The sequence below is a fragment of the Drosophila subobscura genome, chromosome E (assembly GCF_008121235.1).
Source record: "Drosophila subobscura isolate 14011-0131.10 chromosome E, UCBerk_Dsub_1.0, whole genome shotgun sequence".
In the NCBI taxonomy this organism is placed as follows: domain Eukaryota; kingdom Metazoa; phylum Arthropoda; class Insecta; order Diptera; family Drosophilidae; genus Drosophila; species Drosophila subobscura.
In genome coordinates, this window is record NC_048531.1 from 237,309 (window position 1) to 253,763 (window position 16,455).

At 40.9% G+C, this 16,455-nt stretch overlaps 1 protein-coding gene across 1 annotated transcript; it reads right to left on the reverse strand.

Moving 5' to 3' along the window:
- Nucleotides 1-11,500: 11,500 nt before the first annotated feature.
- LOC117891530 (60S ribosomal protein L38) lies at nt 11,501-12,038 on the reverse strand. The gene is made up of 2 exons (XM_034797031.1): nt 11,889-12,038; nt 11,501-11,827 (listed from the first exon to the last, which is right to left on the reverse strand). Exon 2 carries the CDS (start codon nt 11,825-11,827, stop codon nt 11,615-11,617), a length of 213 nt encoding a protein of 70 aa, XP_034652922.1. The 5' UTR covers nt 11,889-12,038; the 3' UTR covers nt 11,501-11,614.
- Between the last annotated feature and the right edge of the window lie 4,417 nt (nt 12,039-16,455).

Here is a 16,455-nt window from a genome sequence, read left to right on the forward strand (position 1 = left end):
AGAAGCGATCTTTTATCCCTTCCTGGAACACTGTGTAGAACCGCTTCCCCAAAAGAAGCGTTTTTTCATGCATCTTCATGCATCATGAAGGAGTCAATTTATCATAAATAGCTTCCCGACCATTCGGGTTTTGACCGAAGATTAAAATAGACCCGAAGTCATGAAGTAAATATATAAGCATGAAGTATTATATGAAGAACATGAAGTTACTATATAAGGAGGTGCCGTCGTCAAAATTTCTTACTATCTATACTGTTTGCAAGTGCGAGTGAACGGGCTCTGCGCTGTAAGTGTGAGTGAAACGAAACTATCGTGTGATGGATTAACCCTATGATGGCATGGAGGTTAAAGTTGCCCATTACGAGACAATTAGTTGAAGCTATTTTTTTTAAATTGATATTTTAATAAGCTACTACTTGAAAGTAGTCGTTATTTGGCTTTTTAGTAGAAAAATCGAAAAGTCATTTTCAGCGCGCATATGCTTAATATGGGGGTTAACAGGGTTGAAAAAAAATCGAAAAAATTCGTCCGCACACAACTTTTTGCATGAACAAGCGAGCACGCACTGAGCGATTATAGGACGAGCAAACCCGAACGCCGACTCGACGGAAGGTTGGTTGCGGACAAAATTGTTTTTCACATTTAAATGATTAATCAGCACACTCCATTGTCGTTGCCCTCACACTTACAGCGAGAGCCCTTTCACTCGCACTATTTCCTTATTTTTGCCGACGAGACCTCCTTATATAGTTTCTTTCTGCCCTTACCTCTTCGTTATTTCCCGAACGAACGGGATGGGTCAGGTTCGTGCGAACGACAATGGAAAAAAGAGTACGGTACAGTTGCGTTTTGTAAACCGTGCACTGCACACGACACACGTGTCTTGTAATTTGAATATGTTAAAAATTTGTGAAAGAGGTTTCTTGAAAATGTAACCTTTAATTTACCACGTAATATTTTGTCAGATTATTTTGACTGCATCTAAAGAATATGGAAAAAAACAATAAATAGCGATTTACACACATGTACATATAAAAACCAAAAGGGACGTGTGAGACGCTTCCTACGCGTAACAACTTTTGTACCCGGTACTCAGTGTTCTTGTTGTTTTTTTTTTCGAATTTTTTTTCGGACTGGGTGGGTTTAGCCACTGCAAATTAATTTTTTCAGTCTGTCTATAATAATGGTCCAATCGGATCTCCAATTTGGTGATCTGAAAGAATTGGTCATTCCCTACGGAATGGCGTTTTTAGTTTTCTTTTATCTTAAAATTGTAGCTTTGGGAGGTTTTTTCCCTTTTGCGGGGCGGGGCTAATTTTTGAAATACAGAAAGACGGACAGACAACTTTTATACCCGGTACTCGGTAAAACATCTGTCCCTTATTTTTTTTTATACCCGGTACTCGATGAGTAAATAGGGTATATTGTATATGTGCACAAAGTGAATGTATGTAACGCACAGAAGGAAACGTCTCCGTCTTCTTGATCAGCATCAATAGCCGAGTCGATTGAGCCATGTCTGTCTGTCCGTCCGTCCGTCTGTCCGTCTTGTTTAGACTATAAGAGCAAGAGCCACCAAATTTTGGCTCCAGACTGCTGTATGCTCACACTAAAACCAGTGTATTTCAAAAATGAGCCACGGGAGGCGAAAACCTCCCAAATCTACAATTTTGAAGATGCAAGAAAACTTAAAACGCCATTCCGTAGGGGGCGTTATTGGATCATTATTATAGCCACAATGAAGAAATTAATTAGCAGTGGCCAAACCCACCCCGTTCCGCAGCTAATATTTGTTTTTTCCATATTCTCCAATTCACACTCTGCTTCGCGCAGTGTTTGCGGCCGCTGCCTCTGACACGTCTCTGTCTCTGCCGCGTCTCTGCCCTGACTTTGCTGTGTGTGGCTCTAGGGGAGTGTGGCGAGCTAAAGGAGCGTGCTGGCGTGAGCAGTGATGTTGATGTAGATGACAGATGAAGAAAAAATGTAATATGTTGACAAATAAACGCTAAAGTGCAGATGTAGTACTGAGAGCCGGGTATAAAAGTTGTGACGCCTAAGAAGCGTCTCACACGTCCCTTCTCTTTTTTTTTTGAGCCGTGTTTCAACTTTATTTAAGATCTGTCTTTTGCAGACAATTATTATTAAATGTTTTTTTTCGAATTTTTTTCGGATTTTTATTTGTAGTACTGAGTGCCCGGTATAAATGTTATGACGCGTTAGAAGCGTCTCACACGTCCCTTCTCGTTTTTTTCGAATTTTACATTAGCCATTTTACATTCTTCTGCATATTTCATCTACATCAAGGTCACTTTTTACGCCAACACGCTTTTTCAGCTCAACCCCCTCCCCTAAAACCTCTGCCTCTACAGTGTCTCTGCAGTATGTGGCTAGAGGGGAGGGCGTGATAAGTTTTGTAGATGTAGAAAAAATTAAAAATGTAAGATTCGAAAAAAAACTAGAAGGGACGTGTGAGACGCTGTTTACGCGTCACAACTTGTATACCCGGTACTCAGTACTACATTTGTACCTTAGCGGGACGGGGTGGGTTTAGCCACGGTAGAGGCAGAGGAACGGCAGGGGCAGAGGCCGCACACTGCGCGAAGCAGAGTGTGAATGAGAGAATGTGCAAAAAACAAATATAAGCTGAGGGACGGGGTGGGTTTAGCCACAGCAAATTAATTTCTTCATTGTGGCTACAATAATGATCCAATCCGATTTGGTGATCTGATAGATATGATACAGAATGGCGCTTTTAGATTTCTTTTATCTTTAAATTTGTAGATTTGGGAGGCTTTTGTCCTTTTGCGGAGGCGGAAGGGGGCGTGGCTCATTTTTTAAATACACTTGTAACAGTGTGAGCACACAGAAGTATGGATGCAAAATTTGGTGGCTCTAGCTTTTATGGTCTCTGATCAAGAATATATATACTCTGTGGGGTCGGAGACGTTTCCTTCTGTGCGTTACATACATCCACTTTGTGCACAAATACAATATACCCTATTTACTCATCGAGTACCGGGTATAAAAAAAAATAAGGGACAGATGTTTTACCGAGTACCGGGTATAAAAGTTGTCTGTCCGTCTTTCTGTATTTCAAAAATTAGCCCCGCCCCGCAAAAGGGAAAAAACCTCCCAAAGCTACAATTTTTAAGATAAAAGAAAACTAAAAACGCCATTCCGCAGGGAATGACCATATCTATCATATCACCAAATTGGGATCCGATTGGATCATTATTATAGCCACAATGAAGAAATTAATTTCCAGTGGCTAAATCCACCCTTTCCCGCCGCTTATATTTGTTTTTTGTGCATTCTCTCATTCACACTCTGCTTCATAAAGCAACTATAAAGGAGGTCTCGTCGGCTTTGTAGAGGGAAACGTACCAATGCTGTCAATAAGTGCGAGTGAAAGGGCGTGCAGAGAGAGAGAGAGCAACTTTACAATAGTAAGAGTACAAGCTGCTCATACTTGCGTCCCACCACAGTCATGACTGTAAGTGTGACTGAAACGACAATGGACAAAAAAATTTGTCCGCGCACAACCTTCCGCGTCGACATGCATTGAACGTAGGGGGAAATTACAACGACGACGAGCCCTCCTTTATAGTTTCTTCATGGTCTAGTATATCCATAAAGCAACTATATAAGGAGGCCTCGTCGTTGGCAGAGTTACTCGCTGCTTTTTCTTACTGTCAGTGCTCGTTTGCTTGTCGACGCGAAAGGTTGGTTGCGGACAAATTTTTTTTTTAATTTTTTCAAAATGTTTATTTTTTTATAACAAAGACTACTATTATGTAGCAAACAATTAAAAATTAAATTATGAAACAATTATTATGTTTTTTCACATTGCCTTCAAATGATTTATCAGCACACTCCCTTGTCGTTGCCCTCACACTTACAGCGAGAGCCCTTCCACTCGTACTTTTCACTCGTACATATTTCTTAATATTGCAGACGAGCCCTCCTTTATAGTTGCTTCATGAGTATATCCTACAGTACCAGAAAACATCGATGACAATGTCGGATAGCTCGTGGGTTAGGATTTTTTTTCTCTGCCACTGCGACAGTCGAGCAGAATACGAATTCAACGAGTCGGGCAAGCCAAATTTTGATTTTAATAACCGGTTCTCGAAGAGTAAATAGGGTATATTGTATTTGTGCGAATAACGGCTGTATGTAACGCACATAAGGAAACGTTTCCGACCCCATGAAGTATATATATTCTTGATCAGCATCAAAAGCCGAGTCGATAGAGCCATGTCTGTCTGTCCGTCCTGATGAGCGCCTAGTACTGAGAGACTATAAGAGCTAGAGCCACCAAATTTTGCATCCAGACTTCTGTATGCTCACACTGTTACAAGTGAAACCTCCCACGCCATTCCGTAGGGAATGACCATATCTATCAGATCACCAAATTGGGATCCGATTGGATCATTATTATAGCCACAATGAAGAAATTAATTTCCAGTGGCTAAATCCACCCTTTCCCGCCGCTTATATTTGTTTTTTGTGCATTCTCTCATTCACACTCTGCTTCATAAAGCAACTATAAAGGAGGTCTCGTCGGCTTTGTAGAGGGAAACGTACCAATGCTGTCAATAAGTGCGAGTGAAAGGGCGTGCAGAGAGAGAGAGAGAGCAACTTTACAATAGTAAGAGTACAAGCTGCTCATACTTGCGTCCCACCACAGTCATGACTGTAAGTGTGACTGAAACGACAATGGACAAAAAAATTTGTCCGCGCACAACCTTCCGCGTCGACAAGCATTGAACGTAGGGGGAAATTACAACGACGACGAGCCCTCCTTTATAGTTTCTTCATGGTCTAGTATATCCATAAAGCAACTATATAAGGAGGCCTCGTCGTTGGCAGAATTACTCGCTGCTTTTTCTTACTGTCAGTGCTCGTTTGCTTGTCGACGCGAAAGGTTGGTTGCGGACAAATTTTTTTTTTAATTTTTTCAAAATGTTTATTTTTTCATAACAAAGACTACTATTATGTAGCAAACAATTAAAAATTAAATTATGAAACAATTATTATGTTTTTTCACATTGCCTTCAAATGATTTATCAGCACACTCCCTTGTCGTTGCCCTCACACTTACAGCGAGAGCCCTTCCACTCGTACTTTTCACTCGTACATATTTCTTAATATTGCAGACGAGCCCTCCTTTATAGTTGCTTCATGAGTATATCCTACAGTACCAGAAAACATCGATGACAATGTCGGATAGCTCGTGGGTTAGGATTTTTTTTCTCTGCCACTGCGACAGTCGAGCAGAATACGAATTCAACGAGTCGGGCAAGCCAAATTTTGATTTTAATAACCGGTTCTCGAAGAGTAAATAGGGTATATTGTATTTGTGCGAATAACGGCTGTATGTAACGCACATAAGGAAACGTTTCCGACCCCATGAAGTATATATATTCTTGATCAGCATCAAAAGCCGAGTCGATAGAGCCATGTCTGTCTGTCCGTCCTGATGAGCGCCTAGTACTGAGAGACTATAAGAGCTAGAGCCACCAAATTTTGCATCCAGACTTCTGTATGCTCACACTGTTACAAGTGAAACCTCCCACGCCATTCCGTAGGGAATGACCATATCTATCAGATCACCAAATTGGGATCCGATTGGATCATTATTATAGCCACAATGAAGAAATTAATTTCCAGTGGCTAAATCCACCCTTTCCCGCCGCTTATATTTGTTTTTTGTGCATTCTCTCATTCACACTCTGCTTCATAAAGCAACTATAAAGGAGGTCTCGTCGGCTTTGTAGAGGGAAACGTACCAATGCTGTCAATAAGTGCGAGTGAAAGGGCGTGCAGAGAGAGAGAGAGCAACTTTACAATAGTAAGAGTACAAGCTGCTCATACTTGCGTCCCACCACAGTCATGACTGTAAGTGTGACTGAAACGACAATGGACAAAAAAATTTGTCCGCGCACAACCTTCCGCGTCGACAAGCATTGAACGTAGGGGGAAATTACAACGACGACGAGCCCTCCTTTATAGTTTCTTCATGGTCTAGTATATCCATAAAGCAACTATATAAGGAGGCCTCGTCGTTGGCAGAGTTACTCGCTGCTTTTTCTTACTGTCAGTGCTCGTTTGCTTGTCGACGCGAAAGGTTAGTTGCGGACAAATTTTTTTTTTTTATTTTTTCAAAATGTTTATTTTTTCATAACAAAGACTACTATTATGTAGCTAACAATTAAAAATTAAATTATGAAACAATTATTATGTTTTTTCACATTGCCTTCAAATGATTTATCAGCACACTCCCTTGTCGTTGCCCTCACACTTACAGCGAGAGCCCTTCCACTCGTACTTTTCACTCGTACATATTTCTTAATATTGCAGACGAGCCCTCCTTTATAGTTGCTTCATGAGTATATCCTACAGTACCAGAAAACATCGATGACAATGTCGGATAGCTCGTGGGTTAGGATTTTTTTTCTCTGCCACTGCGACAGTCGAGCAGAATACGAATTCAACGAGTCGGGCAAGCCAAATTTTGATTTTAATAACCGGTTCTCGAAGAGTAAATAGGGTATATAGTATTTGTGCGAATAACGGCTGTATGTAACGCACATAAGGAAACGTTTCCGACCCCATGAAGTATATATATTCTTGATCAGCATCAAAAGCCGAGTCGATAGAGCCATGTCTGTCTGTCCGTCCTGATGAGCGCCTAGTACTGAGAGACTATAAGAGCTAGAGCCACCAAATTTTGCATCCAGACTTCTGTATGCTCACACTGTTACAAGTGAAACCTCCCACGCCATTCCGTAGGGAATGACCATATCTATCAGATCACCAAATTGGGATCCGATTGGATCATTATTATGGCCACAATGAAGAAATTAATTTGAAGTGGCTAAACCCACCCCGTCCCGCAGCTTATATTTGTTTTTTACACATTCTCTCATTCACACTCTGCTTGGCGCAGTTCTGCGTCGCTGCCTCTGACACGTCTCTGTCTCGTCTCTGCCCTGACTCTGCAGTGTGTTGCTCTGGGGGAGGGTGGCGAGCTAAAGGAGCGTGTTGGCGTGAGTAGTGTTGTTGATGTAGATGACAGATGAAGAAAAAATGTAAAATTTGACAAATAACCGATAAGGTGCAGATGTAGTACTGAGTGCCGGGTATAAAAGTTTTTACGCGTAAGAAGCGTCTCACACGTCCCTTCTCGTTTATTAGTTTATTGTTTTCCGTTCCTCGCGGTGCGTAACTTAATTTGGGTTTTCCGACGGCGTCGACGACGTTGACTATAGTATATACAATTGTGCAGTGAATTATCGCTGTTTTTTGGCCAAATACATTTAAATAATTTCATTTAAATAATTGTATCAAATTGTATCTGAATTATATGCGTTTTACACAAAATTTCAATTTGCAAACCAACCCTAAAGACCATATCAACAAAATACAGAACATTTTGCAGACGGTCTCATCCTGGAAGGATTTTGAAAGTAAGTTTAAGCAAAAAAAAAAAAAATATATATATATATATTAATTAATTAATTTCATTTCAGAGGTGATTCAGGTGAAGAGCACGAAAAAAAAACTATTTGGGAAATACGAACAGCAGATTAACTAAAAGGTTCTGTGAAAAAACATAGAACAAAACTTACTGTAAATTTTATACACATATTAATGCATTATTTTTTAGGAAAATGCATCACGTTTGCAAACGGTGCAATATATTTTGCAAGCAGCAAACTGCGGAATGAGCAAAGGGTACTGCTAGATGGGTTTCCATACTCATAAGTATTCCATACCTAGAATGCTCTGACAAACGACCCTCCTGGTTTCTTTCCTGCAGATATGGGTCTACACCAGGGCTCGGCACGGCCCTATCCCATGGGTGCGGGACAAGGCGCTGCTGCTGCGCTGCCCTCACGTAAACGCGTATTACAGTGATTCGCACCAATACCAATATAGTGAAATGTTCCGTTTTGCGTGCGTCTTCACACACAAACGCAAAAACGGCTCGTTAGTTGTATGGGTGCCGAGCCCTGGTCTACACAATGTTGTCGGCACTTTTTTCGTTGATTGGCCTCCTCCACCGCTAATGCAAGAGACGCCAATTCCACTAAAATAAATCTGCTGCATGGATCGATTTTGATTTCATTCACATATATTCAAAAAGGAAATAAAACAAAACGGCTTCCTGGGCAGTGTGACCGTACGGAATGCGGCTTCTGAGTCCTAGGATTAACGCAAAAAAGGAAACGTTTCCGACCCCATAAAGTACATATACATGTATATATTCTTGATCGGAATCAATATCCGAGTCGATAGAGCCATGTCTGTCTGTCCGTCTTGTTTGTCGGCAAGTTCTCAGAGACTATAAAAGCTAGAGCCACCTAATTAACGGTGAAATCGTACATACGTACATACCTTAGCAGCAGAGTTAGCAGTTCCGAACTGTGCAATCATTCGAATGTCGTTTATGCTTCCCACTGTCCGTAGTTCGCAAGTATGCTAGGGTGCAATAAAGAGAACAGCGCTCAACCTTGAATATTGTTTAAGAGCGTCTAAAGCTTGACGAAAGACATTATTAGGTTATCCACATTTTTGAAGATCAGAGAAATCTAAAAACGCCATTCCGTAGTGAATTGGATCATTATTAAAGCCATAATGAAGAAATTAATTTGCAGTGGCTAAACCCACCCCGTCCCGCAGCTTTTGTTTTGTTAGCACATTCTCCCACTCCACACTCTGTTTCGTGTAGTGTGCGGTTCTTGGGGGGCAAGGGGCAAGTGATGTAGATGTAGATGACATAAGTAGATAAGATGTAAAATGTGTTTTTGTGTCATTACTGTAAGGATCTGGCACAAGCCATGGTGCTGAGCGTTAAGTTCTCATCTGGCTGCCACAACCGACACGAACAAACGTCAGCGGTTCAAATGCTAGTAATGATAATTGCTAATAATGATAACTGAAATAAGATTGCAAAGTACCCAGAGAGGAAATTTAATAATTGTCTGCAAAAAAGACAGATCTTAAATAAAAGTTAAAGACGGCTCAAAAAAAAAGAAAAAAAAAACTTTAAGGATCTAAGGAACTGCTGTTGGTTTAGTCTTTTCTAATAATGCTTATGTATGGATGCGTATACTATATTTATATATTGTATGTTTCGTGTGGCGCAGTAGCCTCTATACCTGCAGAAAAGCCATCGGACTTACTTCGGGACTGACCCTTTATATAGTTATGACCCCTACACCGCCATCATAGGGAAAACATCCACGGTTGGGCACTCGTGGATCCTGGCGACAACCATGCAACTACCAGAGAGGACGGACTACTGTATTCCGATGGATCACCTCTCTACGCCTTTCCAGGTGTCCATCACGCTTAGGGAGGCCTGGGAGAGGGGCGATGAGGGACCTGCAAATGCGGTCGATCTACATATACACTCCCAATCAGACGAATACTCACGAGTTTTCAAAAAGAAACGAGAAGGGACGTGTGAGACGCTTCTTCCGCGTCACAATTTTTATACCCGGCATTCAGTACTATGTACATCTGCACCTAAGCGATTATTTGTCAAATTTTACATTTCTTCATCTGTCATCTACATCAACAACACTACTCACGCCAACACGCTCCTTTAGCTCGCCACCCTCCCCTAGAGCCACAAACTGCAGAGTCAGGGCAGAGACGCGGCAGAGGCAGAGGCGATTTTGAAATGCACTGGTATCAGTGTGAGCAATCAGCAGTTCGGAGGAACAATTTGGTTGCTCTAGCTTTTATAGTCACCGAGAACTAGCCGACAAACAAGACGGACGGAGAGACAGACAGACATGGCTATATCGACTCGGCTATTGATGCTGATCAAGAATTTATATACTTTGTGGGGTCGGAAACGCTTCTTTCTGTGTGTTACATTTTTCCCCACAAATACAATATACCCTATTTACTCATCGCATTCTTTCGAGTTCTTTTCGTTATTTTTTGTCCTGAATCGCCGTAAAAACTGTAATTAAACCCATTTTAGAATCGTAACACTATCTGACGATGTGTGACCTTCACTTCCTGGTGTACAAATATTTGCTCTTTCAATATCCGTACAATGTCCTCCGCGAATCATTCTGAAATTCTAACAACAGCCGGATCAACAAGAAAAGGTTTTTTATATCTTATTTTACAGTTAGTTTATGATTTGTTAACAATAAAATTCGATTAAAACCGTTTTAAAGTTATGAAAAAGATTAGACTTCGTTTCTATTATTTTTTCCAGGCCAAAAAACTGAAGGCTAAATTCTGTTATATTGAATTGTTTTGTTACAGTTTGAAACAATGTTATGCAGGCTATCGTAAAACATTATAAACGTTTAAAAAAATGTCCCCTAACCATATTATGAAAAAAAGCGAAAAAGTTACGTTTCTATATATTCTATACTATTTATTCCGCCACTGTATATCAATGATAATTCAACGGCAGGTACTAGGAAAAAAACGAGAAGGGACGTGTGAGACGCTTCTTACGCCTCACAACTTTTATACCCGGCACTCAGTACTACATCTGCAACTTAGCGGTTATTTGTCAAATTTTACTTTTTTTCTTCATCTGTCATCTACATCAACAACACTACTCACGCCAACACGCTCCTTTAGCTCGCCACCGTCCCCTAGAGACACACTTTGCAGAGTCAGGGCAGAGACGTGTCAGGGGCAGGGGCCATAAACTGCGCGAAGCAGAGTGTGCTGCTATAAGCTGCGGGAAGGGGTGGGTTTGGCCACTGCAAATTAATTTCTTTATTGTGGCTATAATAATGATCCAATACTGCCCCAATTGCAGGTGATCTGGTAGATATGGTCATTCCCTACGGAATGGCGTTTTTAGTTTTCTGCTATCTTCAAAATTGTAGATTTGGGAGGTTTTCGCCCTTTTGCGGGGGCGGGGCTCATTTTTTAAATACACTGGTTTTAGTGTGAGCATACAGCAGTCTGGTGCCAAAATTTGGTGGCTCTAGCTCTTATAGTCTCTGAGAACTAGCCGACAAACAAGACGGACAGACGGACGGACGGACAGACAGACATGGCTCAATCGACTCGGCTATTGATGCTGATCAAGAATATATATACTTTGTGGTCGGAAACGTTTCCTTCCGTGCGTTACATACAACCGTTATTCGCACAAATACAATATACCCTATTTACTCTTCGAGTACCGGGTATAAAAAATCCACATCTTGCTGCTGTCCGCAAGAAAACAAAAAGGATCGAAGTGCCCTACGCCAACATACTTTTCACGGCATTCTTGAAGTGAGTATTCATTCATTCTTAAAACTTCGATTTTCAAAACGGTATCCTTCATTTTGAATATTTAGAAAAATTTACTTTAGCTACGGCCATTGGATATTTAAAACATTATGTGCGTTCAGAGAGTTACTATTTGCACTGTAAAAAGCTTCGTCGATAAAATAAGTTTTTCATGTTAGCTTTTTTTTCGGGGACTACTGCCACCGAAGTAATATTTATGTTTTTTTTCTTTCACGGTACATTTTTTGATTGCTATTTCCAAAAATCGATTTTATATTATGAAGAAGTTGCATCCAGCCAAATCGATTTAACGCAGTTCATGCAATGACTCTGAAACGAAGCACTACTTGACTTCCTTGACTTGCAATCCTGGAGGCAAAGACTGCTTAATTTTGTCCGCTTTTTCCTTATCCTGTACCACTAACGTGTACAAAAAGCGCGAGCAGCGGATCTTGAACTTAGTATTTGTAGGATTCTTCTTGATTTTCACAGCACGCGCATCTGAACGACGTGCTTTGTTAAGAAAATCTTTTACTTCTTTTATTTCTCGTGGCATCTACATTTGAAAACAGTTAATTTGATAAAAGATCTGTTATTAGGGGATAAACAAGACTTACTTTGGTTTATTTCGTCAGATCCAACTACAATCTCGAAAATTCCGTATTGGTCGGTCGAAAGAAGAAAAGGAAAGGAAATCAATCAGACCATCCATTTCCGGTGAGCATTGGGGTTGGGAGAAAATCGATAGTGCCATAGATACTATCGATGGTTGAAAAATAAGCCAACCATCCATCGACTGTTTCTGTTCACCATCGATAGTATCGACCATCAAGACTTCAATAAAGCAAAAGCCTAGTACTCAGATCGAAAAATAGGGGCCGCTAGAAAACTCAGGGATGATATTTGTATGGAACCGATAAGAAATTTTTGCGCGCACAAGTTAGTTTCTAGCGGCTGTACGCCAGGCAGTACTCAGATCGACAAAAAAACAGGCCGAAATAATCTTAAAAGTCAGACGATAGTATTTTGTGGTATTGATAGTATTGGTATGTTGCTAAAAGCTCGAAAATTAAAGATTTGTTTTATATTCCGAGAGGGTACCTAGCAAACACAGAGTAAAGTCTCAATCAAATGGAGGCAACAATACAGATGAAGTTGAAAGATAAATGACCACCGTGCTTCTAAACGAGTTTAAAGCCATCAAACGGCAAAAAAGGAAACAACTATTATTGATTAATAAGATTACATTTAATTTTTTTGCTTTTTAAATTTGTTTAACTTATTTGAACGCCAGTATCTTCATGTTGCCAAGACACAGACCCGGCTGGGCTGTTAACAAAATGTTTGAAGTTGTTTTCCTTTTGGGACCAACTACTGCTCCACAGGGTCGAGCCAAGGCGCAATGGCGACAATCTGGGCTCGAAACTATCCAATTTTGGATAGCACATATTCCTTGGCACGGCCTAGCTGCTCCACCAATCAAAGAAGTTTGCAGATGTTATTCCCAGCCATATGCAAATTCTCTATCATATTTTCAAACTGCGGAATATGCAAAGGGTATCGTTTCATGGGTTTCCATAAATGAACACATTTGATTTATAATACTCAAATGTATGGAAAACGACCGTCCTGGTTTCTTTCCAGCAATCCCACTAAAAGCAATCTCCTGCATAGATCCATTTTGCATTCATGGTTTTATTAACCTTTTATTCTATTTTCACACATTTTCAAATAGGTAAACAAAACAACACAGCTGCCTGAGAAGTGTAACCGTACGGAATGCGGTTTTCACCTCTGGTCACACTCTGCTGCTAGCAAGATATATTGCAAATTTTGCTAGCAAGTTTTTTTTCGATCTGAGTACTAGGATTAATTTTTAAAATTAAAATGAATACTAATAATATAGCAATGGTTATGAGTGTTATTCAGCAGCAATATATTTTCTTGCATAAGCTAATATGCATAAATGAAACATAAATAAAACGAGAAGGGACGTGTGAGACGCTTCTTACGCGTCACAACTTTTATACCCGGCACTCAGTACTACATCTGCAACTTAGCGGTTATTTTTCAAATTTTACATTTTCTCTTCATCTGTCATCTACATCAACAACACTACTCACGCCAACACGCTCCTTTAGCTCGAGTCAGGGCAGAGACTCGGCAGAGACGCGACAGAAGCAGAGACGTGTCAGAGGCCACAAACTGCGCGAAACAGAGTGTGAATGGGAGAATATGCAAAAAACAAATACATACATATAAGCTGCGGGACGGGGTGGGTTTTGCCACTGCAAATTAATTTCTTCATTGTGGCCATAATAATGCTCCAATGTGATCCCAATTCGGTAATCTGATAGATATGGTCATTCCCTACGAAATGGTGCTTTTACTTTTCTTTTATCTTCAAAATTTTAGCTGTTGGGGCTCATTTTTTAAATACACTGCGTTCAGTGTGAGCATACAGCATTCTGGAGGCAACATTTGGTGGCTCTAGCTCTAGGAGTCTCTGAGAACTAGCATACAAACAAAACTGACAGACAGACATGGCAAGAATATATATACTTAGTGACGCCCAGCGCCGCAACACCTAGCCATATATAAATACTCACATATAATTACACAATTATATATTCAAATTCAAACAAAATAGGCGCGCGCACCAAAACACCAACCGGGAGAACGGCCACACTAACAGTTGGGTTCAGAACGCGCTAGGGCTAACGCCAAAAATCCCGAATGCCAACAGCTGATCGCCGGCAATAAAAGGAGGATCGCCGGCAATAAAAGGAGGATCGCCGGACCGAATCGTGGCAGTCTGTCTGAGCTCATAAAGCAACTATAAAGGAGGGCTCGTCGGTTGCAGAGTTACTCGCTGCTATTCCTAATTCTCAGTGCTCGTTTGCTTGTCGACGCGGATGGTTGGTTGCGGACCAAATTTTTTTTCACAGTTTTTAAAAATGTTTATTTTCTCAAAGCAAAGACTACTATTATGTAGCAAACTATTAAAAATTAAATTATGAAACAATTATTATGTTTTTTCACATTGCCTTTAAATGATTAATCAGCACACTCCATTGTCGTTGCCCTCACACTTACAGCGAGAGCCCTTTCACTCGCACTTTTTACTCGCACATTTTCATAATTTTTGCCGACGAGCCCTCCTTTATAGTTGCTTCATGGTCTGAGCTAGCCTGGCAGTTCACCTTGGATATGATGGCAGTTCATCTTGAACACCCTGGCCATCCAACACAGATAGCCTGGGAGTAACCTCCCAACTTTTTGTAGTATTCTACTCTGCCGATCGGCCTGCTATAAATACCCAACCTCAGAGCGTGCTCAACCTCTGAATCCTCCTCCCCGAGTGTACTCCAACCTCGGAATCCTCACCAGAGCGTGCTCCACCTCTGCATCCGCCTCCCGAGTGTGCTCCTACCTCGGAATCCTCGCCAGAGTGTGCTCCACCTCTGAATTCTCCTCGGAGTGTGCTCAACCTCCGTAACCTCTGGTCTCCTCGGAGTGTGCTTAAACTCCGCAACAACTCGTATCCTCGGAGTGTGCTTGACCTCCGCATCCATACCTACCCCTTGGCGCGTGTCCAACACCTCCGCATCGCTGACTTCGCTCAGAGCGGACCCTGACCTCCGCATCCACGGCAGACCCCGCACACAGCCGATCGAAGGAAGACATCCTCCCGGCCCCACCACATCCAAAACTCTGTAAAATTAAGACCAATAAAGAACGATACTTCTTTCACCGCCTAATCCTAGCCTAATTCTTGAACTTACGGAAACCTCTCTTTCAGCTACCACATCCAGAAACCTACAAATTTCTGTGAACCCGGCACGGCGAGCATACCCCGGCCGAAGTGACGTCACAATTGTATGGGGTCGGAAACGTTTCCTTCTGTGCGTTACATACAACCGTTATTCGCACATTTACAATATACCCTATTTACTCTTCGAGTACCGGGTATAAAAAACAACTTAAAACATTTTGTTAACAGCCCAGCCGGGTCTGTGTCTTGGCATCATAAAGATACTGGCGTTCAAATAAGTTAAACAAATTGAAAATACAAATAAATTCAATATAATCTCAATAATCTATAATAATTGTTTCCTTTTTTGCCGTTTGATGGACTAAAGCTCGTTTAGAAGCACAATGGTCATTTATCTTTCAACTTCAGCGGCATTGTTGCCTGCATTTGATTGAGACTTTACTCTCTGTTTGCTAGGTATCCTCTCAAAAATTAAAACAAATCTTTATTTTTCGAGCTGCTAGCAACATACCAACGAATAACAGACAAATACTATCAATACCACACAAATACTATCGATACCACAAAATACTATCGTCTGACTTTCTAGATTTTTTCGGCCTGTTTTTTTTGTCGATCTGAGTACTGCCTTATCGTTCTTATCGGTTCCATACGAATATCATCCCTAATTTTTTAAGCGGCCCTTTCTTTCGATCTGGTTACTAGGCTTAAAGTTTCAATAAAATGGTTGCAAAAAAGCTGCTGAAGGGGAAAGTTATATGACCACAGTGCTTCTAAACGAGCTGGAGGCCATCAAACGGCAATAAAGGATACAATTATTATAGATTAATGAGATTATATTGAATTTATTTGCATTTTTAATTTGTTGAACTTATTTGAACGACAGTATCTTCATATTGCCAAGACACAGACCCGGCAGGGCTGTTAACAAAATGATTTAGGCTGTTTTATTTTTGGGACCAAGTACTGCTCCACAGGGTCGTGCCAAGGAGAGGCGAAGGCGACGATTTGGACTCGAAACTATCATATTCTAGATCATATTTTCAAACTCAGGAATGTGCAAAGGGTGTAGTTAGATGGGTTTCTATAAACATACACATATTTATATGATTTATAATACTCTCATGTATAGAAAAACAACACTCCTGGTGTCTTTCCTGCAGATATGGATTTACGCAAAGTTGTCGGCGCTTATTTCGTTGATTTTCCACCTCCTAATCTAGTGCAAGAGCCACCAATCCTACCAAAAGTGATCTCCTGCATGGATCCATTTCTTTTCTTTGCTTTATTAACCTTTTATTCACTTTTCACGCATTTTCGAAAAGTAAACAAAGCCAAACGGCTTCTTGAGGAATGTAACCGTACGGAATGCGGCTTTCACCTCAGGTCACACCATGCTGCTAGCAGAA

Bases quoted from the DNA above. Each gene is read 5' to 3' on its own strand.
- LOC117891530 (XM_034797031.1), bottom strand. From the start codon at position 11,827: ATGCCACGAGAAATAAAAGAAGTAAAAGATTTTCTTAACAAAGCACGT.